Consider the following 25550-nt stretch of genomic DNA (forward strand, 5'->3'; position numbering starts at 1 on the left):
ATAGACCCACATAGACATAGGGTTTTTTTTTTTTTTAAAAAAAAAAACATATATTAAATGGGTCTGGCAGGTCACTCGAGACTCGTATGACACACCAGACCCATTTATTAAACGTGTTTGGCGAGTCGAATTTAATCGTGTCTTAATTCGGTAAACCCGATTAAGACCTAATTCCAGTAAGCCCAAACATAATACCTATTAACTTCGTGTCGTGTTTATATCGAGTTTGAGAGTCGTGTCAAAATTGTCAACTCTAATCACAAACGAGCATTTTACAACCCCAGCCCCCCGGGGGAGTTGGATTGGTTGGTGAACTACAACATCACTGCATCAGGCATGAAATAGGTCACATGATCCCAGTAAAACACATATCACATGGAAAGGGGCCCTCTAGTTTCGCTGTAAGATGCTTCTTTTGACGCACAAAAAAGGCAACAAACTGCAGAAAGAGCGACGTGACATGCTGCCAGTAGATGCAGAAATGACCATACCTAAGATAATTACTTCTAGATTTGTATTAAGTTTTCTCCACTTCCCCCATCTGCACACGATCTATTGGCGGAAAAAACCAATATAATAATATAATACGAATTATCTTGTGACTGGGTTTGAGCTCCTGGCGTTAAATTTGAGACATTCAAAGGAAGATCATATAATGAAAAATTGTAGTGAAATTGTTCACATGAATTGCTAGTAAATCAACATAGATTTGTTTGCCAATAAGATAATAGTTATCTTCAAACGGTTTTGCCCTTTCGGGTGTGTGTAAAAACTAAAACAGAACTGTCTGACAACCCCACTGACAAATCGAATAGGTTCCTACAACAAAAAAGCTACTCCAAACATAATCAACGGGAAGGCCCCAGATTTCACCTGCTCCAGCCTTTCCCACCACATCAAGAACTTGGATTGGAAAGCCTTTCTTCAATGAAGCTCGTGAAAATTCGATCTTTTGATAAATGAATACAATTGGTTTACAATCCTGTAATGCCTCCTAGAGAAAGAGAACTGTAGTCTGTACACATGAAGAAAAGACAGGATGCATTGCTATCAAATCAAAGCTTTCCAACGGTGGCAGAAGTCACGAGAGACCCCCAAGCAATGCCACAGCCGGCTAAGAAATTCAAATACCCATTGAGAATGCTGATCAAAATCCCACATACAAGGTGAAATCTTTCCTCCCTTCTATACATTCTCAAGCCAGATCATCAACAACCGGAAGCTTAACGCGCCTTCCCACTCCCTAGTGTAAGCTCCAAATCATCCACTCCTACCTCATGAATTCTCTCGCCCTCCCATGCCTTCACTCTGCCACTCTCAAATTCAAACTCCGAGCATCTCCCTTTCTCTGCCGCAGCGCCCCAGTCTAGGGCTTCATGCCCATGAGCCCCATCTTGGAGAGAACCCTGTAGGGCTACCGGTTTCATTAAATTAAAGGTAGGTGAAGGAGGAGCTACTAGATGTGCACCTGTCTGGAAACTAACCCAGCGACCTGAGTCAACCGTGGAAGCATCAGACTCATCACATTCTGGTATTGTGGCAGGCGTAATATGATGCCGCCGCGATGGGCTTGCCGGGGCAGATACAGCAAAGGGCGGGTGGCGGAAGGCGTTTAGCGTACTATTGGATAGGGCTTCCCAGTCAGGTTTTCTCTTTGAACCTCTAGAGGTTGGCGAAGAAAGAGGTGGCGTTACAGGAGCACTATTAGATATTCTAAGGGGAGGGAGATTCGTAGGAATGGAGGCAATGTTGCGGAGGAATGGCAGCAGGTAGGAGGAGGGGTTTGCTTCGAAACGAGTAGGACTTGGGAAAGAGGACGAGGATGGGCTGGCATGATAGGATGGCACAGGACTTACAAAATTTGAGGATTGTGGGCTTGGTTGGAGTGACGAACATGCACTGAGGTTCGCTGAAGTGCCTGCCATCTCTGCGTGCGGTGGCTTATATCCCTGCATCACAGATATTAACAGAAAGGTTAGACAAAGGATGAGAAAAATATCAAAAGACAATCTTAATTGATTGCTGAAGAAGCAAATATTGCTCAATTTTCATGGGTTTTTGTTCTTTTTTTCCCCAATACCAGTTACGAGTTCAATAAATGAGACCCTAGGACAATCTACATATAGCAGCAAATCAATGATCCGCCTACCAGTCCAAGCAGGAAATTAAAAAGGACTATTGCAAAACAATAATTATGGAAATATAATTGAGAATGATTGAATTTCAACTTCTTCACTATATATGTTGCAAACCCCAGGCTAGTAAAGCAACCCCAGATCCCATCTCATCATTCCGATGGACAAACCAAACAATCAAATGAAGCACAGAGCCCCTTTACCGCTTCTTATCCAGCGATTGACCAGAAACCCATAAAGGATATCAATCAAACATAACAAGCAAAACCACCGCAACTCTGATAAATTATAATTAATATAAATTAAAACTTCAAACTCCAAAGCTCCAGATCTAAACATAAAAAATTAAAAAACAAAACAAAACATAGTCGGGCATCAATAAGATCCATTTCCAATATAAGGATCGAACCAACGATCCAACATAACGATCCAACCAGCTCATGCATGTGTATCTTTGACACAAACGAAGAAACCCAGAAAAAAAAAAATACCTCAATGTTTATACCCAATAAACTGCAAAACCAATTTTACAAAACGAATAAACACAACGAACAATTGAGACCGATATCAAGAACCAAAACGCAAATCCTGGAGTGGTGAGCAACAACACAGAAGTCAGAAAGCAGAACAAGAAAGAGAAACTGCAAAAGCCGAACCTTGCGATAGGTGGTGCCATCGTCTTCAACGACCCAACCGGCCTCGGTACAGAGGGCCTTCAAGACCTCGTTGTTGTCGCAGTGCTTGGGCAGCTTATAGTTCCCCTGAGCCCTGAGACCAGAGTATATCTTGGCAGCAATGGCTCTCCTTCTCCTCTCCCTCCTCTTGTTGTTCTCCCTCTCCTTCCACGTCGGCAACCTCCCCGATGACCCCCCGCCCGTCATTACTCACACCCAAACAACCCTCTCTCTCTCTCTCTTGCTTCTTGATTTCCCTCTCTAGACTTTTGCCTTTGTTACCGTGTGCTACTTTGGAGGAGAGGAGGGGGTGTCTAGATTGGCAGACTCTTCTGCTTCACGAGGATATCGCTTACTTTAATCAAGTTTTTGTAGCAGAAGAAAAAGAAAGAAATACGGGTCCATTTCACACTGAAATGGTTTTTCAACCGAGTGTGAACTGTGATTGAAGGGGACTGACTATATTAATATTTCCAAACAAAATATAAATAAAAAAGGCCCTCAACTTTTTAATGTATTTTTTAATGCTTTTTTTTTTTATGATATAAATTGAAGATTATTATTATTATTTTTTTTTAGTTTTTTTGTGTTTAGATGGTTTACTCATTTTTACTTTGAAAATCAAAATTAAAATTTTAATAAACAAAGCCAATATAATATTTGTGTGCGTTTGGTTTATTAATTTCAAAACGTGCCGTTTACACAATAATTATTTTAAAATATAGTTAATAAACATATATTTTTCTTAAAATTTAATCAAACGTTTGGTAAAATTATAATTTTATACTATTGATTAAAAAGTGCAAACCTTTTTTTATGTTAAATAATGTTATAAAATACATTATTGTTATATAATTATCTCACAAAGTTTGAGTGATAAAAATTAATTAAAACTATCACATCAACTTTATGACATAATTATAAAATAAAAATATAATATATAATATTAGTCTTTTACATTTTTATCCCATAACATCTTTGGTTTTTTTTTTTTTTTTTTTAATAGCAAAAAAAAAACAATGAATCATTCATACTTTTCCCGTTTTTGAATAATTTTATTTTAAAAAAGCGTGTTTAATCAAAAAAATCGTGGGACTACTGAGGAGAGAGATGTGAATTGTAGAAGTGTGGTTTTTGGCGTGTTTTGGGGAGTGTGTGAGGGAAATAGTAAGGTAGGACCAACATAAGCCATTGATGAGTCCCCATTTACCAAAGGCACGTGAATCGGTTGGTTAGTTTGTGTACACAAAGTAGGCTTATCGGGGTGGTGCAGTCCATATCTGCGGCAATGAGTGTGCCACATGGACTTTTGTTTTGTGCAGAGAAAAATAAGCATAGAAGAATAGGGCCCCCTACCCTACCACTATTCAGAACCCAGAAAAATATATGAATGTCAGTCATGAATACATAAGTTCAAACACTGTGATCAAAAAAAGTTCAAATACTGTGAAATTAGCATTTACAGTGAATTAACTATTTTTTTAGCTAAATTTTAGTTAACCAATCACTTAGTACATAGATTACATAATTTGTTTCCATAAATTCAATTACTAGGACTATATTAACAAAAGACTAATAGGCACTAAAAAAATAGACTATCTTTTGTGAGAACCTCAAAGCCTTTGAATTCGACCAAATGACCAAATGACCCTCAAAGCCTTTGAATTCGACCTTCCTGAAATTTGGTCAAAGAAGATTGTTCCAGCCCAAAGCCATATGATCGTTAGGCCAGCCCTTCTAGGTGAAATTTGGATGGTTCGGCTACCAACTCTTACTTAAAAAGGAATACCCCCGTCAATTTTTTTTTTTTTTTTAATTTATTTACTATCAGTAGGTTGATTATTCATTTAGAATTAACAACCCACAAAAAAAAGATATCCCACAGAATCTCAATTCCCTATATATAGCCAGAGCAAAACTCTGGTGTAGTCATTACTGGGGCAGTGTTTTCACTATCTTTGGAGTCCAATATTGACAATTGGCTTCTTCGGAAGCCAAAAACAACAGTGTGTTGTTATAGATTAGGCAGTAGGGCATGGTCCAAAAATATTAATGAATAATTAATACCCCTATCACCCAACTCAGTCGCTCTCAATCCGTAACCGTTGGATCAGATTACTATTTGTAAATAAGAGACGTGGGTTTGATCCAAGGGTTGTGGTAATGAAATTACGTTCTATGTAGGCTGTAGTGGGATCATACATGGAAATTTCTAGAGCGATGATTAAAAAGATGCCCTTCTCCGGAATTCGGGGTTGCTCTGACGTGATGTTCAGTTTGAACGGTCCAGATATGGACAAACCACGAGCTCGGAAGGGTGGGGGCACAGAGGCCCACCATTCTCTCCTTCCACACCGCGCGTCCACATCATGTGACGCTTCACGGTACTTTTGGAGGGTCAGTCGGCTCCACACGTGCGACGCAGAAACCTATAACAATTAAGAAAGAGTCCCCGCCTGCAAGTGGGGACCACCTCCGAACTTGACGTGTCGAGCAGAGCGCACGGGACGTGAATTGTGGTCCCTGAATCGCACGGCTCGGCTCAGTCCATTGATTCCCTTCGTCTAGAACACAACGAGGGCTACACGCCAGCGTTATTGGAGATTTGACCATAACGCCACTGGTTTTTGGAATGTAAATGACAAGACTCTCCCCGTATGTAGGTACATTCCCTTTGACCACAGCATTAGAACAAGTCTTCGTGGGCTAGTCAGTAGTCCACTTGTTTTAATTTTTTTCTAACGCAATGAGTCTCCAGACAAATCACGTGGTGTCTTTATCACAAACTCATTGAATAATTAACAAGACATGTTGGAATTTAAAGATAATCCTAGGGAATTAATGTACAAATGAAATTTACACCTCCCAACCTATATTATGTGAGGGAATTTTGTTCTTTCTTCATTTACATAGACTTCGTTATTTTCACATTAGATTAAATAGGGGAAAAATACATAGATAAAGAAAATCTAAATCTAATATTCCGACTGCTTCTATCTAGTCAGAATTAACGTATCCTCCTCCTTGTAACTATCATGTTTGCATTCGGGTCCTCTAGCTTGTCTTCTTTTCTCAATTTCGCAAAAAAACTAAATAGATATGAGTTGAATAAATGTAAAAAATGTAATCATAGCTTTGCTATATATTCCGTCTTTAAAATTGGTTTATGGAGTAGAAACTAGAAAGGGACCTTTGGGCCTGTCAATGATAGTCTTTTTGAGTACTTGATTATTGGCAATCCATCTAGTCCCAAGAAAGTTCGTTTTAGAACACAACATGCCACAATCAAAGAATGGGTCGTTCAAATTTTATGTAAGCACGGCACGCTATGTCCATTTCTTCTTATGTATATAACCGAATGATTATGATCATATAAGAAAACATGATTTGCTTTTTATTATTTTGTCAAGTTAAGATAGAACTCTATAATAAAATTATCACAGATGACGCCGCACAAAAGAAAATCAAGATAAAACTCTATAATAAAATTATCGTAAATGGTGCCTCACAAAAATAAACCAAAATAGAACTTTCTAATAAAATTATTACAGATAACGCCTCACAAAAAGAAAACCAAAATAGAATTCTGTAATAAAATTATTACAGATAGCGCCTCACAAAAGAAAACTAACTTATGATATATATTGTTGCCGTCCATATCAATCTCATATCCTTTACGAGTCAAGCTTCCATATTAGATTTTTGCCTTCTTTGCCCATTGTTCACACTTGCCTATTAGACAATAAAAGCTATAAAATACATAGCATCATTATCTCATGTATGCTAATAAAACTCTTTATCTATCTACTCAAAAATCGGATATAGTTTTGAGGTTATCTCCAATAATACGACTATACGAATTTTAGAATTCTTATAAAATGTTAAAGCTATTTTATTTTACTTTCTTTCATGTCTAATAATTACTGTGCTAGCAGTTTCAACAACAACTCAACAAGGCTCGGCTCCTCTAAGGAGGAGAGTAACCGGCTTGACGCGGCTCTTCCTAAAGGTCGGACAAATTTTCATTTAAGTGAAAAAAAAAAAAAAAAAAAGGGTCTTAATCTAAAGACAGTTATAGTCGTGCATTGGGCACGTGCGGATCCAGCTAATTTAGAGAGGGACGGGACAGCTAGCTGGCGAAGCCATGAAGGCAACTAGACTTGACACACGTGCGGTGCCGCGTGGAAGGAAGACAGTGGTGCGTGCCGGGGACCACGGGCCGTCTCCTATTTTTCCAAGGAGGGATGCAGCTGCTGCTATTTGGTCGTCATTGGTCGAAGAGAGCACGTGGGTTCCATTATTCGAAAACATTACCTAATAAACTACGTTTTTTTTTTTTTTTTAGTGAATTTATGCACCGTCCTCTTGTAGGTGATGAATCCCACCGTACACGATAAGGACGTAAAAACAGAGAGCTTTTTAAAGTTGAAACAACGACTTCTATATTATCAAACCATTTGGGACTCAACATGATTATTTCATTAAGAAAAAAAATACTTAATAATAGTTTTAATATTAAAGTATACGAGAAGTTTATAACATTTTTGAAATTAAAAAATAATGATAAAAATTACATTTCTATCTTACATCTATTTTAACTTTGCTGAATCTATTAACTCAGAAGTATTATAGTATAAAAACTTTGCTTATTTTCTTATTAGAAAACAATGAACATTATTATGCTCTATTAAGCTAATGCAATATTTATTGAAAATTATTGTGATAGAAAGTACAAGAAACACCAGATAACATAGTTGAACAACCAGTCTCATGATCAACCTGCTATGATGGCGAGGATCTGTTTGGGAATTGATAAAATAAATGGCCATTTTCTTCCTACAATCCTAATCTTGGGGCCCAGCCGCGACATTGCGCGTGTATTAAGGGAAGTTAAATCATTTATAAATTGGCTGCCACTGTATAAAACGTAGATTACTTTGTAACCAGGAATTGCTAATCCGACAACGACCTTGACCTAATTAGCCTCACGTGGATCCGACTTCTTTAATGCAAAATTCTCTCTCTCTCTCTCTCTCTCTCTATATATATATATATATATATATATAATATTTTGAGATGCTATGACAATTCACCGCCAATTTGCCTCTTGATTATTTCCTGGTCACAGCCTGCCACATTAAAAATATTCATCGCCAATTATATATTAATGCCTCCTTGCTACGGAATTCATGGTTTAATATATATATATATATATAAGCTATAATTCAATCGTTTTTGAGGAAGTTCTTGTAGTTTTTACCGTCTAAACTCATTATGAACGATACTCAATAAGTATAGACTACTATAGTTATGCCCAAATAATCAGGCCCTACTTGCTTGGGCCGAGAGCTGGCCAAGCAGCATAAGGCTGCCTATTGCATTCCAACGTGCTAAAGGGGTCTCACTAGTCAAGAGTCGTCCAAACCCCAAACCTTGGTTACGAGCCACGCCTTGCAAGATGTCATAGGCTAAATATTTGTCAATTAGGCGAGGCCCTGTTTTCTGGAGGCAGCCCATTACTAAATCTGATTCTACTAAAGAGAGGGGTAGCAAGAATGTATGGGCCGGTCATACAATCATGTTCACCCTTTAAGGCCCATATGACTCTGATTATTGTTTTTTTTTTTTTTTTTGTTCGTGTGCAAAAGGGCTTGAAGTAGGAAGAAGGTGACAACTACTTAAATTGGTAAAATGAAAAAACGTTCTATTGAGAATCAAATTCTACACTTAGAAAATAAATAATTAACTAAATAAAATACTTCTTCTAAGGACGCGCGACAATTTTTTTTTAAAAAAAAACTTGTACATAATATTGTGATAGAGCCAAACGTTATGATCTCGGTAGGCCAATTTAGAAAATATGAGCTAGATTAAGTGAGCCTAATATGAGTGGACTTAAGGGCTTAATTCTTCGTGTTTCATCGGGTTTTGAGTTTTTGGCATATTGATTAAATGTCTAACAGCGGACTAAATCATGCTAATTGAGTTAGATTTCTCAATCATGTTCATCCACCAAAAGTTTATCAATGGAAGATAATTGTATTTGTTGAAGCATGTTTCATGTAACTAGTGTTTTTTTTTTTTTTCCTCTCAAAAAGTTGCCTAAAGAATATTTTTATTACTTAGAACACCAACAACAAGAAAATTAAGTACTTGTATTTAATGCGACTAACTTGACTTAGTTGACTATAGGTTAAAATAAATAAATAAATGTGGCATGAGAGCAGCAAACATTATTTAGAACAAATTATTATTATTATTATTATTATTATTATATTGTTTTAGGATCTCTAAAGATCCTCCTCACCACTCAACCACTACCACTTCTCTAAATTATAATCATTATTTTTTTTTTAATTAAACAATTATGATCTTGCTTTCTCAGCACCTACTAAAAGAATTAAAAATATTTTAAATATGTAAATGCCCTTTAATTTAAAATAATAATTATAAATTTACAAAATTTCAACGCAAAAATACTCTCAAAAATTCAAAGAAAATTATAATTAAAACATTGATTCAACCCAATTTGTAAAATAGAAGCACCACGTGGACTGGATCCGTTGATTCTGACGTTTGACCGGAAATACTACACATTGGGAGAGGCTTACATACAGTTGTTTTAAACTATCGCAATCTGCGGTAGTTTAAAACAACCGCTCAGATTTTCCTAAGGGTTAAAGAACCCAAAACTGCAGTGATTTTTTTAATAAAAAAAAAAAATTGACGGCAAGAAAGATGCCGTTAAGTACTCCCCACCCAAACCTTATCTCTCTTCTCTAAAGGTAGAAAACCCAAAAAAAATTTTAATCAACGCCGGCCCTACTGAAGACTCCAAAAGCCATGACCTTGGACTCTTTCTTTCGAAGTACAGAGGTAGTCAATCACTCTCCTGTATGTAAGCCTCTCCCTTTAATTTATATTTTAAAGGTATCCGAGTTCGGCAATGGGACACAAGTTTCAATCTTTCGGGGAAGGCGAAAGGAGGAGAACTAGTTTTGAAACTGGGGTTCCAGATTATGGAGAAAGATGGAGGTATTGGAATCTATAGACAGGCTGAGGAATCAAGGTCAGATAAATCTAGTAATTTATCGTCTTCTTTTGCTCGAAAGCAATCAAAGGCATCCTTTAGTGTCCCTAGTCCTAGGATGTCGAGCCGTAAGGAAGCTTGGAGTCCTTCACAGACAGGAGCAAACACAGCAGATCTTCAAGGAATGGATGACTTGAATCTCGATGAGCCAGAGCCAGAGCCAGAACCAAAGCCAGAGCCCAAGCCAGCGGCTGCAAAGTTGGAAGAACAAGAAACAAAAATGGAAGATCTCGATCTCCCTGACTTCGAAGTTGTGGATAAAGGTATTGAGGTTCAAGAAAAAGAGGAGGATTCAGAAAAGTTAGTTGAAGAAAGATCAGTGTCAAGCGAGGTTGTCAAAGAGGTAGTGCATGATCAGGTACATCTCACAAGATTAACCGAACTAGATTCAATTGCTCAACAAATAAAAACTCTCGAGTCTATGATGGCTGAAGAAAAAATTGTCAAGACAGAGGAAGACTCTGGATCACAGAGACTCGATGCAGAGGAAGAAAACGTAACAAGGGAATTTCTTCAGTTGCTTGAGGAAGAAGAAACAAGTAAATATAAATTCAATCAACCTGATGAAATTCCACCTCTCCAGGTTGAAGGAGCCGAGGATTATACAGAACCTGAGTCCAAAGTGTACCTCCCAGATCTTGGCAAGGGCTTGGGCTGCGTTGTGCAAACAAGGGATGGGGCTACTTAGCTGCCATGGATCCTCTGGATACTGAAGTTTCAAGGAAGGACACTCCAAAGCTAGCCATGCAAATATCAAAACCATTTGTTCTCCAATCACATCAATCCACAAGTGGGGTTGAATTGCTTCAGAAGATGGCAGCCATGGGGATTGATGAACTCGGCTCTACAATTTTGTCTTTGATGCCCATGGATGAACTGATGGGTAAAACTGCAGAACAAATAGCTTTTGAGTTGTAAAGAAATTCAATTAATTCCATAAATATGTTAATTGTAATTTGGCACATTCCCTGGATTATGATAAATTTTCTAGAATTGTTGTTGGCATGTATGACTACTTCTGGTTCTTTCAGATATAGTTAGACCAAGTTTGGTTATAAAGAGAAGAGAGATAAGGTTTGGGTGGGGAGTACTTAACGGCATCTTTCTTGCCGTCAATTTTTTTTTTTTTATTAAAAAAATCACTGCAATTTTGAGTTCTTTAACCCTTAGGAAAATCTGAGCGGTTGTTTTAAACTACCGCAGATTGCGGTAGTTTAAAACAACTGTATGTAAGCCTCTCCCCTACACATTTACACACGGATTCAAAACTTACATGTAGGCGGCGCGCACGTTGTGAAAGCGACCTTCAAAGCCAACGCCCAACGGGATAACTATCCGATACAACCACAACCCTCCATGCTCCGGTAGCTATTTTTGGATTTTCCCGTCACAGTGACAGAATTTGATTTTTTTTTTCTTCTCCTCCTGTTCGGCTTTGTCTTGTCTGTTGGGATTGATACCCATCTGATATAATTACATAATTTAAAATATAAAATTTGAGTAGTCTCCCTGGGGGCTCAGAGCTTCGAACAGCGCAAGTTGGGGGGGCGTCCCAGATCCGCCATAGATGCGAGGAACATTTCCTTGCGGTTTTGTAGGTTTAGAGGTTTCTTGATTGATGGGCCTCTTTCGACCGTCCCTTAGATTTCGTGCGCCTCTTCAATCCAAACCTCTGTTTCCCAGACATTTGGAAGCCATGAAGTGAGTTTGATTTCTCTTATGTTTCTGGTTTCAGTTTGAGCAGTTATGTTCGTTAATGTTTTTTGCTGTTTTGTTTTCGCAAGGTAATTAACTGCTTGATTTTACTGTTTAATTGGTATTCATTAAGGATTTGATTGGTTTTTACTAAAAATGAATATCTCTTAGCGTTCTTCTTTTCCTGATGATGTCAATAATGTCCCTTCAATTAAGCATTTGTAAATTTCAGATCTGGGTTCGAAACTACATGATTCTCTCAACATCGTATGACGTAATAAAGTTTCCTTTTTTAAAAACAAAAATCAATTTTCTTTTACATAATACCATATTAAGATTCATTGCAATTGCTTTGTTGGTCTGAAATCTTGATTACGTTGATTATGGTTTCCTTTACATAGGATTTATTTGGCTTGTACATTATTCCACAACTAGATATTAATAACTTCATTAATTAAGAATGTCTGTTCCTACTTTTTGGGACCATTTAGCTCTTCTGGAAAATAGAAAGGACAGCCTGTGGATCAAGTGAATGGGTTTCTTTTAAGTAGCTTCTACAAGTACTAATATATGATGAGCTTGATGATCACAAATGCAATTATGTTTCACAGAAGAAGAAAGCTTTTTGGTGTTTCTCTCTCTCTCATTCTTATCAACATGGTTTCCATAATGGAGCGTGCTGATGAGAATCTCCTCCCATCTGTTTACAAAGAAGTGAGTGAAGCTTTCGATGCAGGGCCATCTGAACTGGGGTATCTTACATTTATAAGAAACGTTGTGCAGGGACTTGCTTCACCCTTAGCAGGTGTACTGGTTATAAATTATGATCGCCCCACAGTTCTTGCAATGGGCACTTTTTGTTGGGCCCTGTCAACTGCTGCAGTGGGTGCAAGCCAACGTTTTCACCAAGTTGCTTTTTGGAGAGCAGTGAATGGCTTCGGTTTGGCAATTGTAATTCCAGCACTCCAATCCTTCATTGCTGATAGCTATGTGGATGGCGCGAGGGGAACAGGATTTGGGCTGCTGAACCTTGTTGGCACCTTAGGAGGCATAGGAGGTGGGGTTCTGGCAACAATTATGGCCGGTCAACAATACTGGGGTGTGCCTGGATGGCGTTGTGCCTTTGTTATGATGGCAACATTGAGCTCACTCATTGGGATTCTCGTCTTCTTGTTTGTGCTAGACCCGAGGAAAACAAATAGCATCATCTCTCATAGTACTACTGGCAGCAAGGATGAAGAAAAGTAATTAATATTGTTGCTTTCCTTAATTTCTCCCCTAATTAGTTTCTTGTCCATTTCTGTGTGTCGGCCGGCTGCTAACTTGGCTGCTTTGTGTTGCAGGAATGTTTTGATAGATAACGGCAATGATAGTAGTAGTGTAGCATCAATTTGGATGGAGTCTTGGGAGGCCATGAAAACTGTTACCAAAGTGAAAACATTTCAAATCATTGTGTTGCAGGGCATTGTTGGGTCACTACCATGGACTGCCATGGTGTTCTTCACTATGTGGTTTGAACTAATTGGTGAGTGTGAAAGCAAACTCCAATACTTTCCCAAGTGTACGTAGTATGAGCAAAATATGTCGAAATTGAAAAGATGATGATATTGTTTTTGCAGGTTTTGATCATAATAGCACAGCAACCCTCATTAGTCTTTTTGCTATTGGGTGTGCTACGGGTTCCCTCGTTGGTGGACTAATAGCAGATAAAATATCAAAAATCTACCCTCACTCTGGCCGTATTATGTGTGCACAGTTTAGTGCTTTCATGGGCATCCCATTTTCATTGGTCCTCCTTAAGACGATCCCCCAGTTAGTAAGCAGCTATTTCACCTTTGCTGCTACTCTCTTTCTAATGGGCATAACCATCAGCTGGAACGGCACTGCTGCAAATGGCCCCATGTTTGCTGAAGTCGTCCCTACCGAGCACCGGACCATGATTTATGCATTTGATCGTGCTTTTGAAGGATCCTTCTCTTCTTTTGCTGCTCCCTTGGTTGGAATTCTTGCAGAGAAGATATATGGGTATGATTCAAAATCTGTGGATCCAGTTTCAGGGTCTGCAAGGGAGGCTTTGGCATTGTCTAAGGGACTTCTCTCGATGATGGCTATTCCATTTGGTCTGTGTTGCTTGTTTTACACACCTTTGTATCATTTTTTTAGGCGGGATCGTGAACATGCTAGATTGGCCACTTTGAAAGACCAAGGGAGGACGTCAGAAGAATTTGTTTTGGCTGCAAAGTACTAATTCATGTGAATTGTGAGTAGTTTGTCATTTTCCTAAGCTTACGACTCCGCAGTTATACAAGATTGGGAAATTTTCTCAAGATTTGGGGTTCAGATTTTTTTTTTTTCTTAAAATGAACCGCACAAGAAGGAATTTGATCAAAATTCATTACTCAATGCTTACAAATTTTTAAGGAAATTCTGAATTAAGAAATGTTCCTTCTTTGCTTTGATGAGAAAACAGTATGTAACAAGGAAGTACTAAATTCAGGTTCTTGCAATTTCGTGAATCTCCTATGGTGACACTTCTCATCCAATGTTTGTCCAACTTGAACCATCTCTTATAGTTCTTTAGTCGGTTAGCATGCCAAAGATAATCATTTTTCTGATTCAATCTATTAAATTGACATGTTCAAAATGCATGCTTTGTTAAAAATGCACATGATTGGCATGTGATTCTCACATGCATTTAGGACACATGTTAGTTTAACCAATTGAGTTAGAAGAATTGTTAGTTTAATAGATTTTTTTTTTTTTTTTCTTTTTTCATCCATTCCAATAAACCTCCGCTTTGTGTTTCTGGAAGACAAGGTGCCGTTGTCGCATCTTTGTCAGGCAAAGGCGATTTGTTTGCGTAAGACGAGGTCACAAAGACATGTCTTTGTCATGCAAGGACGTAGACGATTCATCAGACAATGACGAACACAAAGACACTTCATCTTCATCACATGTTTGTCTTCGACAATGCTATTAGGAACCACCTTAAACTGGCAAATAATATATCTGAGTAGGAACTAATTGCTTGTGATGCCAAAGAATGGCACCTTGATGAATAATGAGCATCGAGCTATCACTTTTTCCCTCATTATTGTCCGGCATATCATCATCACACAAACAGCATCACAAAAGCTACAGTAACACACCACTTTGGGATTTAGTTGCTTGGTCTTTCAGGTATTAATGCCGTAGTTCCACCCAGAAAATTAAAAAGGACAACAGAAAATGTGATTTGCAAACAAATTTTACAATCCAATCAGTGCGCATTCAATCATTGATGAATGTTAAACATGGCATTCAGTGCTACCAAATCTACAAACACCGTTGAAAAAAGGTTTGCCCCACATACCCGCCGGCCATAGCCCTTCTCACGTTAGCTTCAAACATCTTTGGGTTATCTCTCAACACTGCAGCAGCATCATGATTAAGGGGATCCTCAGAATTTGGTTCCTGCACGCAGAATTGAAAGAAAAACATTCAGATATCAGATGGAAACAAATTAAAATAGATCTATAAACCAAAGCATCAAGTAATACCGTGAACAGATGATACAGTCCATAGATGATAGTGTTTATATTAAGGACAGGTTTCCAATCTTCCCGTAAGATGTTGAGGCAGACATTGCCTTCCAAGTCAATGTTCGGATGGTAGAGCTGCAAGTGGGACATTCTATCGATGAAGCCACCATACCATATGAACCAATAAAAATAACATAATAGAAATCAACAATACAGAACAGGACAAATAAACTACATAGAATGAGCAGGTCCACCTTGGTTTTGCACTTGACTTTTGGTGCCTCGTGTGGATAGATGGGAGAAACTTGGAAGGAGAACATAAATGTGCCACCTCTGTAACAACAGATGGAAGAGAATATTTGTCACAAAATCGAATTTTGCTTCAAAATAAATGCTCTTCTTTGAATAAATTCTGAAGACAACAGTTAGAAAAATTCCTTACAGATAATATCCGTCATCAGGTCGAATGGAAACCTCAAAGTTCATCAGGTCATCCTTGCCATTAGGAAATGACATGACACACGATTTTGGTAGATTCAGCTCAGAGATATCTGAAAGAGGTGAAATACCTAATGCGTCAGAAGAAACCCCTACGGTGAATAAGATGGCGAGGAAGACAAAAGTAATTCCCCATGAGAAGGATTTTGTAGAAACATAAGCCTCTAAAAGAAAAGAAAAATAAAAAGGGCCCATAAATTTATTGTGCCATACTTTCTAGTTTCTGAAACATAGGGTTCTAAAAGAAAGCCAGTCGTGGAAATTTAGGAAGCAACACCTTCTCCGTGAATTCAAAGCAAAATGATGAAAATGATACCACCAACAATAGAGAAAATATTCCTGTTGGCCACAACTATCAACCAAGGGCCATGCTTCAAACATGATTAAATTTGTCCTCTGCCCCTATAACCCACCTAATTAAACCATAATAGCACCAAGCAGCAACTTTTGCAATCAACAAGATTGAGAAATTCAATTGTCATTCCATCTCTCAAGACCCCGTCTTCAATCTCAAACTACCCTAACCTGATCTCCCCTTTATTCGATCTGGAGCTAACTTTAAAAATGATGACCTCATCAAGAAATCAGGAGCTGATCCACTCCATAAGGATGTCAGTCATAAATTTCAGCATTGCCACAAACAATTGTTATTTAAACACCACAGACATGAAAAGTGTGAACCCTCAATGGGCATAAATTGTGAGGTATCTTATTTGAAGATTTCAGCCCACTACGTACATCTAACCATGACACAATCCTAACAATTCTCAATGCCCTATCAATCTAGATGGTACTTCCGACTCAATATTTTCACATGATATTACATGAACAGATCCTTCAAAACCCTTCCCTAGAAGCTTAAAAGGATTCTAAGATAGTCTTGACCATTTAATATAACTGCCCATCAAGACAAACAAGAAGTAAATGGACTTTGGTTAAAAGTAATGATGTAAATTCTATTTGCAATCCAACACCTAGTATTAAAGAACAAAATGAAATAGAAAGGTCCTTAAATCTACTAATTTCCTAACCGCAACAGATAGCTCAATCAGTTGAAGAGCACACATTATGAAGCAGAGGTTACTAATTCGACTCTCTTCTTCACCCTCCCCTTGGGACAAGTACTTAAATTATATATATATATATATATATATATATATATTTTACCATTAAAAAATTAAAACCCTAAATTGTAAATCCGATTAGACATGTAATCTTATTTTCTTTTATTGCTATGTGTTTGTTTATGTAGATGAACTTTATTGGACTATAATATTATTTTGATTGTATATTACACTAAGAAGTTGGGTTGTGTTTATTAATTATGGTTATGGTTAATTGGATATTGATTGTCATAAATCTAATTGTGAATAAGTATAATTGATATAATTTATACTTAATAAGATATGAAATGGTGTTAATCAAGTCATACCAAGTCTTTGGATCAATTTAACTCATTTATATTAAACAGGTCAAAACGGGTTGAAATGGGTCATGTTTAGGTCAACCCAACATTATATGTTTATTAAACGAGTTGTGCTAGTCAAGTTGGGTCACCTGTTTATTTAAACAGTTCGTGTCAAGGTCGATGGGTTTGACCCGTTTAAGGAAATGAGTCGGGTTCAAGTTGACCCATATAGTAGTATACCTATAGCTTGACAAGACACGAACCCAACCCATGAACTCGAATTGCCACCCCTGCCTTCAAGTCTTCAACGAATTATATTAGTTAGAAAACCCAAATTTTGGTTTGACAAAATAGACTTCAACTCATAAAAATGGATGCACTTGCATACAACTTGTTATAACCAATTCTCAATAGCTATAAACTATTAAACTTCCCACTGAATCCTAATACAATTCAAACTTCCTTCACCCAAAAGAATAGCCGAAGTTACTGAAGAAACCGTCTAACTAATGCAATCCATCTCATTCCAGTTCTTCCTCCGCTCCCTGCATCTTAAAATCACTATATCTCCTCTTACCAAAGTGACTTATGTTGTTTCAAAAACTCTCCAAAAACCAAAAAGCTGATACATTAACAGTAGTTACAACAGAGTAAGAAATAGATTGACATAAGAAAACTGAGATTTAACAAAAAGAGGTACATCACTAAATAGAAGAAATAGGTTGATAAGAAAACTCAGATTTAACGAAAAAAGGTGCATCACTAAATAGAAGTGAGGAACCTTTATGAAGACGCAATTCTCCAGCAGTTTGCTTCTTTGTAGGTACTCCACCATTTGCATTTCCAGCAAGTTCTCTCTGCTTTTCCTTTACTTTAAATAACCTAATCATATTCCTACAAAAAAGTATTAAGATATCTTAACCTGCAATAAGTGTTACTGTACTTCACAAAAGATCGGATGCATCAACATCCTTGAAAAATATTAGTTGATGACAATTACATCCGTCACAAAGCAATGTAACAACAAGTTAACTCTCAAAATGCAAACATCAGTCCATATAAGATCCTTTTTAACCAGCCAATAAACAAAACTCTTCTCTAAATTTTCTGATGCAGCAATTCTTTCTCCAGTTAACCAAGAAGTGGACTGTCATCCATTAATTCAGCTGAAGAAGATTACATTGCAATAATGCTATGGCAGATTTCATATCAAACCCTTGTGAAACAAAACATAAGATCACATGAGAATAATAAAATGGGACCAAAGTGTGCAACAACAAGCATTTGACATCTAGCACGAGTACAGAAAAACCTAATTTTCATGCTTTCAACTATACATAAATAATTATTATCCCTTTCCAGCTTAGAAATTTACTCTCTTAATTTCTTTGTTCTAAAAATAAAAATAAATTCCTTCACCGTTTAGAACATCATAAACTTGTAGCAGGAACTATCTTTTTTTATTTGCAAAGATATTCTCAGTTTAGCTCTCCTGTCAATCATACAAGCAATAAGATACTTAAAACAACTTCATAACAGCTTAAGCACGTTCATTAGCACCCTAAAATACATGCACCCATTTCAGATTAGTACAAGAAACTATGAAAAAGAATTGTCTTTGTTTAGTAGATATAAGCTCTATGTAAATAGGTTTTAGAATTTTCGATAACCGTTTTATAGGTCCTGATGAAGTAGAAAACGGTTTTATAATGATGCGATCCACCCGTAAAATTGCACAATTTAAAATATAATCCAAGTCTAAACCAATAAATTTCTCTAGTTTCCTGTACCGGGATGGTAAGGACCAACTAATTCTAATACATGTAATGCCATAAATCAACGATGAACGAAGATTACGTGTTGCTACTTATCATGAATTCAAAAAGAATTTAGCAAAGAACCCCAGAAATGGTCCTGATAACACAAATTAGTTAAGCCTAATTCCCAATCAAGTAAACCTCGTATTTGCATAACTAGAAATATGAAGTCACGCCAAACCCCAGGTTTTTCTTTTCCCAAATAAGGTGAATAACCTGAAAAATCTGAATCGAGTTTGGTGGGAAATCTACAGTGAAATCGGATACAAAAAGGAAAGCGTTATTGCAAAATCACAGAATACCGAGGGTTCTATATGAAGCAAACCTGCTCGATGAAAAGCTGCAGAGAGAAAACACGGACTTATCTGATCGAGGCGCGAGAAAGGTCAGGATGGGTTGGCAACAGAGGACACCAGGTGGACCTTGCAATCAGAGTTGTAAGCGGCTCTGCCTGGTTTACTGGGATAGAATATAATGTATATAATGTACCCGCAACGTTGCTTCTTTTTTACGCCGAGGATTGGCATATGGAAAAACTGGTGTGGATAGGAAGGACATGGGGTCTGAGCCGAGTGGGCCTTTTGGGCTAGGCAGCGCTCTGTCAAGATTCGTGCTCATCATGGCTGTAGTGGTACCATTGTACAAAATGGGCCCACGTCTGCTATTCGCTATCCGCTGAATGAGAATGCACGGATTTTGGCCATAACCCTAGCCAGGTATATAATTGCGACTACAAAACCAACGTCGAAACAATATTTTTATTCTGCCTACCAACCATCTACTATATATATATATATATATTAACAACGTAATTATTTACCACCTAGCGACTGCCTACTATATATATATATATATATATATAAATAAAGGCACAAGGTTTGATTTTGATATTTTTCCTTCAATGCAAGCAAAATCATCACCGAAATAAACCCCTTTTTTCAAAAAATGAATTAATTACAAGGAAGAAAAAAGTTATTTTTTATGACTTATTGACACATGCCAGCAGTAATTGAAGTCTTGTCAACTACCAAAAAAAAATATGACATCCTTCAATCACATACTGAAACTAATAAGAAAATTGTAAAAATGTTGCTATAGGTGAGAATTACTCAATTAGAAGAAAACGGCTCGGATTCTTTTTCAATTCCAGACAAAAGGGAATAGAAATAAATATCAATTTATTATTATTATTTTTTTCATTCAAAATCGATATGATAGCAATATTGCTGTAATCAGATTCATTTCCATATTTTCTTAAATACTTCCAAACAAGGTGTATTAATTTTCCTTTCCTTTTCTCTTTACACATCCAAAGTAAACAATCCTTTCACCCCTCTTCATTTTGATTTCCCATCCATTGCCATTCTTTAATGAAATCCTAAATACATAGTGAGGCATTCAAGCTATTGCTTCAAAAGGTACATTATTTATTGCTGCCACTGATAATCATAAAAAAGTTAATAAGGTTGCCAAGTATATACATCATACAACCATCTGAAAGGCAGTAGATTCTACATGGATTACATAACCAGTAATCTCGTGCCAGACACATAACTAATACTCGAATAACAACTTGACAAGTAATTGGTAAAGATAATATTTTCTCTGTCCGAAGCTGATGGCAGACACCAGCAGCAACAGCTACTGCCACTCCCAAACCTGCAAGCACCAAGCAACTTTAGATGTCTGATCTCAACTCATTGAGAATCCAGAATACTTATTTCTATTGATATAATATTGTTAAACATTGTTGAAGAAATTCCACTCTAGCAGAGCAGTGATTGATCAACCCATCTATCATTCTCAATCAGACTGCCTCTTTATCATCTTTGTTTAAGTTCTACATCTTTGTAAAGAGAAATGCTAAATGCATTCCTAAGTCCACACTTCTAAGTACATATTCCCTGACTAGGCTGTAAGAATCACCATTGGAAACAAAATTCAATGGTAATTTTCATTGCCACGTTAGGGACTTTGCACTTGAAAGTGTAAACTTGGGAATGCATATAGCATTTCTCCTTTGTAAATGCTTATACCTCATTAATTAGCTCTTGAAATGGAGTGCATGGTGAAACTATTAAAGTATTCATTAAATGATTAAGTTTACATCTTTCTATTAGCTTAAGCTTTTGGAACAAGTGGTAATTTAATATGGTATCAAAGTCAAAGGTCCTATGTTCGAACCTTGACTCCATCATTGATTCCCTATTTCAATTAAGTATATATTCCACATATTAGGTCTCACCTATTAAATGAGAGTTTTCACACATTTTTCTTGATAAAAAGGAGTGTTAAAGTATTCATTAAATGATTAAATTTACCTCTTCTTATCGGCTTAAGCTAACCATGGGCTTTGGCAATTCTTCTGCAACCAAAATATAGAAGAGCCCCATGACTCCTGTATGCTGTTGGGTGCTACTGTAATTAGACTCCAGAATTAGAGTCTCCCCATCATTTATTTTGATAGAGCCTGGTCGAGGATAACAAGTGGACATTCCTACAATATAACCAGCCTCATTTCCTGCTTCCTTTCCTTTTCCATAGGTTGGTATTGAAGAACATATAACCCGTCCATCCTGAAACACCACACACAAACACATAAGCAAGAGAAGCTGTTATATATCAAACTCCTCATTCTATGATATTTGACATGAAGATATCTACATAATTTCAACAAATGTGTGGAGGAAAAAAAATTCTGAAAGGGAGAGGAACCATAAAACTTTGACAAAGAAGGGACAAAATACAAACCATGATGCAGTCCTTAGCCTAGCCTAGATACGAACACAAACATTCTGTCATCAAGCATATATATATATATATATATATATATATTTTACATTTGGTCTCCACAAAACTTTGGTAGTAATTTAACATAGTATTAGAGCAAAAGTTCTTGAGTTCAAACCTTGTCTCTGTAATTCACTTTCAAATTTAATTAAATATTTTACATGTTGGGTCTCACTTATTAAAGGAGAGTTGACCCTACATATGAAGAAAATTATTAAAATATTAATTAAATGATTAAATTTACCATTTCCTATCAGTTTAATCTTTTGGGATAAATGGCGATTTAACATGTATGTTCTACAATATGCCACAACAGATTGTGATTGACATAGCAGATAGCAGAGGAAATAATCAATGTTGAACGCATATACTACAAACAGAAGAAGTACTGCGAAAATCACCTCTCCATAAAGAGCTGAACCAATACCCCCTGAATGTTGATGGGCAACACCATAGATGACAGAACCACCAGTTGGCATAGTGAGGATTGTCCTTTTCGTGTCAGTGCACCCATTACCAGCCATACCAGATGCACTACAAGATTCAACTCGGTATTCAACCTGAACCAAAGAAATGGACTGAATTAACAAAAAAATGCCAACAATGCAACAGAATATGGCTGTTTGGAATTTAAATTTCACATTTGTAACAGTTTTTGTTTCTTGCAACTTATGATACTCTTAAGATTTACCGATTGCTACTACATAAATAATTGAGCACTAAACATTACCTGGCTCCAAAAAAATAAAAACCAGAGTTTCTTGGACAAGCAAATCAGCCTTTACACAGAAGCACTAGTACGAGATTTTCAAAAACAGAAGACCGGTGGACATGCAGCTATAAGTAAAATCTTTTCATAAGCACACAAGTAAACCTCACCCAGAAGAAAGTATAGGCAAAAGAAAAGAGGACAAGATTTTTTTTTTTTTGGTGGGGGGGGGGAAACATCACCCATACAAGTCTATAAGCTTCTCTTGCTCCATCACGCAGAATATTGTTCTTAACACAGAAATCTAAAAATATATACAGGAAATAAGTTTTATCCAATAGGACTTAGACCTATTCCAGGGGTTTAAAAGACCTCATCACAACCCATCAGACAAGGATTCTTTTAATTCCAAGTTTTTAAATCTCATTTCCACTTTCATATCTATTGTTTGGAAATGTGTGTGTGCTGTGTGCATCTGAGACAGAGAGATCAGTAATTAAGAGTCAATTTTATATCGATGAATTAGTAGACTATTATATAATCCTAGAAAGTTCACTTACATGGCATTCATGTTCTGCATTTTGTCCTGTTGAATTCTCCAATCTTTTCCAAGTATCAGTGACATCAAGTATATAAATCTTAACAGGCACTATAAAATCATCCCAATCAAGCCACTTCATTGTATATCTCATGTAAAGGCTTCTCTTGGCACCCTCGAAGCCTTCTCTCACTCTGCAATGTGTATCATCATAGCAACATGACAAACCTCCTATATAGTCCGGCCTCAATGGCTGGCCACGCTGATCCTTTGTAACATTATATAGATCACACCTGCATTCAGTGCATCCCAACCTATCTTCCACCCCCCGTGTATCAATTGCATGGACATTAAGCATCCACCTCTCCTCATACCCAGCAGGAATATCTGCAGGATTGCCAACCTCTATTCCAAAAGGATCTGGAACATCTGTTAGTGTTCCTCGTGTTTCAGATCCAAGGCCATAATACTGTCCAAGAGCATTCTTCTGACAGATTCCGCTGTTCCTCACAACAATATGATCATGTTCTGGATTCGTTGTATCTGTACGTTGATAATACCTTGCAAGGACCCAGTGATGGAGATAAGTTTCATGAAGAGGGACAGAGCGCCCTGCTTCATCAACCACTTCGGCGTTGAAACCCTTGAGAGCAATATGACCTGTTGGCCAGTCAATATTGTAGTAATATTTGTCCACCACAGATCCTGGCCCCAGCACAAACTTAGGGGATAGAAAAGCAGCAGATTTCATTTTAGGATATCCATTTTTCCGGATAGCTTGTGAACAAGGTATGCTTAATGCCACCAGTAGGATTACAAATGGAACTCGAAAAGAGTGTAGCATTTTTTCTGCCAAAACCATTGAATTCTCAGTCAAGCTCAATAATAATTTCTATAAAGGAGTGAAACCCACACATGTAAAACAAAAACTAGACACAAGCTTAACAATTTGAAAGAGAGAGCATAAAGGACTAAAACAACTTGCTTGCGTTTGACTTGGCAATAAACGTGTCCTCCTTACAGTGTTTCGAGACATGTTATGTGCAATTTTGTAATTCGCAGCACATTCACAAGCAAAATATGAACATAGAAGAAGAAGAGGATACACAATCTTACCAAAAAGGTATTAGGATTTCTAATCCTAAAACTACTGGGATTCCAACATATTTGAACATAAATTTTGGGGAAACTCCAAGACAGAAGGAAATTACAGAGATATAAGAAAGGGTAAGGGAAGAAACTATCAATATTGGAAGAGATGACAAAGAAATGAGCACGAAATTGCTTGGTTAGCTCACAAGGCCATAGAGAGAACTAAACTGAAAAATTGAAATGGGCAATCCGTAAATGAATGTTATCATGCTAAAAAAAGTGAAATCTTGATACCAAAATTACATAATACACATGGGTAATTTTGAAATCCATAAAAAACCCAAAAAGTGGAATCAAGATGTGAAGTCTTTCCTCTCTCTCTCTCTCTCTCTTGATTTTTGTTTTGAAATTGACAAAACTACAAACTGGAATTCGTTCACAGGAAAAAAAAGCAAAAGAACAGTTGAGATAAAGCACAAGAAAAGGCTATCCCTTTGTTTTGAACCAATTCCCGCTCTTAAAATAAATAAATAAACTACACAAGATTGAACAGAGAATCAGAAAGTGGTCCTTATTACAGGAAAACCAAAACTTTAACCGGATTGGATAGGCGCACCATCCCATCTGATGTTGGCTGCGTACTCATCAAATAATAGAACACCATATATAATTAACAGTGTCTACTTTTACAGGCAAAAACAGAGAAAAACAGTTTTCATCTTGAAAAAGATAGCAGACAATTAACAGATAAAAAGAAAAGGGCAAAAGAGAAAGAATACCAAAAGTGGGCGAGGAACTGCTGGTCACAGCGGGACGAGAACTTAATTTGATGAGTATGGAGAACGTATGGAGCTGCGAAGTTCAAGTTTTGAAGACAAGTATATAGTATGGCTTTATGGGGCTATGGCTGTGGATGACACAGGCGTGTTTGACATTTGTATAATTGAATTTGGATGTAGTAATTGATGAGGCCACTGCTTACGTCAAATGGAGTAATTGCCTAAGCTATGACGCGTACCTTTCGTGAAACTTACTAAAAAAAAAAAGATTATGATATAAAAGAGGTAACTTTCGACTTTCGACAAAACAAAACTCACCCTTTTAGCAAGTTAGACCCCCCAAAAAAAACTTATAAAAGGATTGATTTGGAAACGTATTAAAACCCTAAACAATTTTTGTTTTCTCTTTACAAGCATAACTTTAGGAATAGGAATATAGGATGCCAAATAACTCAAATCAGTTTGACGGTGACTTGCATACAATTGATCACAAGTCGTTGTTGAAATAGTAAGCGTACGTGGAAGCGCATTTTCCTCGAGGGGACAAACGAAATTAAACAACCCCATAAGGATTAGGCTACCACGTGTTAATCACTGCCGACACCGGAACAGACGAGTCAGCTAAATCGACGACACATTTTGGCCGAAAGTAAATGAATGTTCGGACCATATTGTTGTTTTTTATTAGGTTCTCACGCTCTCTATTCTCCATCGTAACCCTTTTGTAAATTCAATTAAAAACGTTTGAAGCACAATACTTATTATATAGAAACATAAATGAGTATTGTATCTTATATATTTATA

The 25550-nt window shown here is 37.0% G+C and overlaps 4 protein-coding genes and 1 pseudogene across 7 annotated transcripts; 2 read left to right on the forward strand and 3 right to left on the reverse strand.

Annotated features, from left to right (window-relative positions):
• Positions 1 to 636: 636 nt before the first annotated feature.
• Positions 637 to 3243, reverse strand: LOC132187676 (protein BZR1 homolog 1). The gene is made up of 2 exons (XM_059602067.2): positions 2792 to 3243; positions 637 to 1949 (listed from the first exon to the last, which is right to left on the reverse strand). The coding sequence occupies exons 1-2, from the start codon at positions 3014 to 3016 to the stop codon at positions 1224 to 1226; spliced, it is 951 nt and encodes a 316-aa protein (XP_059458050.2). The 5' UTR covers positions 3017 to 3243; the 3' UTR covers positions 637 to 1223.
• Positions 3244 to 5011: 1768 nt separating this feature from the next.
• LOC132168971 (protein PLASTID MOVEMENT IMPAIRED 1 pseudogene) lies at positions 5012 to 10848 on the forward strand (annotated as a pseudogene).
• A 403-nt stretch (positions 10849 to 11251) lies between these two features.
• On the forward strand, positions 11252 to 13934 carry LOC132186235 (Major facilitator superfamily protein). Of its 3 annotated transcripts, none has more exons than XM_059600096.2 (4): positions 11252 to 11600; positions 12206 to 12838; positions 12938 to 13119; positions 13214 to 13934. In XM_059600096.2, the coding sequence occupies exons 1-4, from the start codon at positions 11518 to 11520 to the stop codon at positions 13840 to 13842; spliced, it is 1527 nt and encodes a 508-aa protein (XP_059456079.2). In that variant the 5' UTR covers positions 11252 to 11517; the 3' UTR covers positions 13843 to 13934. The 3 variants fall into 3 exon arrangements, with proteins under 3 accessions (XP_059456079.2, XP_059456080.2, XP_088373479.1); XM_059600097.2 differs by having other exon boundaries at positions 11510 to 11600; positions 12086 to 12838; XM_088517353.1 differs by having other exon boundaries at positions 11513 to 11600; positions 12378 to 12838.
• A 796-nt stretch (positions 13935 to 14730) lies between these two features.
• LOC132186236 (NEDD8-conjugating enzyme Ubc12) lies at positions 14731 to 19376 on the reverse strand. Its single transcript, XM_059600098.2, has 6 exons — positions 19164 to 19376; positions 17803 to 17915; positions 15558 to 15666; positions 15370 to 15448; positions 15134 to 15250; positions 14731 to 15047 (listed from the first exon to the last, which is right to left on the reverse strand). Exons 2-6 carry the CDS (start codon positions 17909 to 17911, stop codon positions 14910 to 14912), a joined length of 552 nt encoding a protein of 183 aa, XP_059456081.1. The 5' UTR covers positions 17912 to 17915; positions 19164 to 19376; the 3' UTR covers positions 14731 to 14909.
• An 866-nt stretch (positions 19377 to 20242) lies between these two features.
• On the reverse strand, positions 20243 to 24877 carry LOC132188270 (stress up-regulated Nod 19 protein). Of its 2 annotated transcripts, XM_059602691.2 has the most exons (5): positions 24747 to 24877; positions 22898 to 23724; positions 22030 to 22188; positions 21160 to 21414; positions 20243 to 20497 (listed from the first exon to the last, which is right to left on the reverse strand). In XM_059602691.2, the coding sequence occupies exons 2-4, from the start codon at positions 23717 to 23719 to the stop codon at positions 21166 to 21168; spliced, it is 1230 nt and encodes a 409-aa protein (XP_059458674.2). In that variant the 5' UTR covers positions 23720 to 23724; positions 24747 to 24877; the 3' UTR covers positions 20243 to 20497; positions 21160 to 21165. The 2 variants fall into 2 exon arrangements, with proteins under 2 accessions (XP_059458674.2, XP_088373919.1); XM_088517793.1 differs by lacking the exon at positions 24747 to 24877 and having other exon boundaries at positions 22898 to 23741.
• Positions 24878 to 25550: the final 673 nt, after the last annotated feature.

The sequence above is a fragment of the Corylus avellana genome, chromosome 6 (assembly GCF_965113065.1).
Source record: "Corylus avellana chromosome 6, dhCorAvel1.hap1.2, whole genome shotgun sequence".
NCBI classification, from domain to species: Eukaryota; Viridiplantae; Streptophyta; class Magnoliopsida; order Fagales; family Betulaceae; genus Corylus; species Corylus avellana.

Bases quoted from the DNA above. Each gene is read 5' to 3' on its own strand.
- LOC132187676 (XM_059602067.2), bottom strand. From the start codon at position 3,016: ATGACGGGCGGGGGGTCATCGGGGAGGTTGCCGACGTGGAAGGAGAGG. The intron at 1,950-2,791 runs GTTCGGCTTTTG...TCTGTGATGCAG, and splicing joins ATGGCACCACCTATCGCAAG to GGATATAAGCCACCGCACGC.
- LOC132186235 (XM_059600096.2), top strand. From the start codon at position 11,518: ATGGGCCTCTTTCGACCGTCCCTTAGATTTCGTGCGCCTCTTCAATCC. The intron at 11,601-12,205 runs GTGAGTTTGATT...TATGTTTCACAG, and splicing joins AGACATTTGGAAGCCATGAA to AAGAAGAAAGCTTTTTGGTG. The intron at 13,120-13,213 runs GTGAGTGTGAAA...TTGTTTTTGCAG, and splicing joins TATGTGGTTTGAACTAATTG to GTTTTGATCATAATAGCACA.
- LOC132186236 (XM_059600098.2), bottom strand. From the start codon at position 17,911: ATGATTAGGTTATTTAAAGTAAAGGAAAAGCAGAGAGAACTTGCTGGA. The intron at 15,449-15,557 runs GTAAGGAATTTT...CTGTTGTTACAG, and splicing joins CCTGATGACGGATATTATCT to AGGTGGCACATTTATGTTCT. The intron at 15,251-15,369 runs GTGGACCTGCTC...TCCCACTTGCAG, and splicing joins AAGTCAAGTGCAAAACCAAG to CTCTACCATCCGAACATTGA.
- LOC132188270 (XM_088517793.1), bottom strand. From the start codon at position 23,737: ATGGTTTTGGCAGAAAAAATGCTACACTCTTTTCGAGTTCCATTTGTA. The intron at 22,189-22,897 runs GTAAGTGAACTT...TCTTTGGTTCAG, and splicing joins ATGCAGAACATGAATGCCAT to GTTGAATACCGAGTTGAATC. The intron at 21,415-22,029 runs GTGATTTTCGCA...GTGGTGTTTCAG, and splicing joins GTTCAGCTCTTTATGGAGAG to GATGGACGGGTTATATGTTC.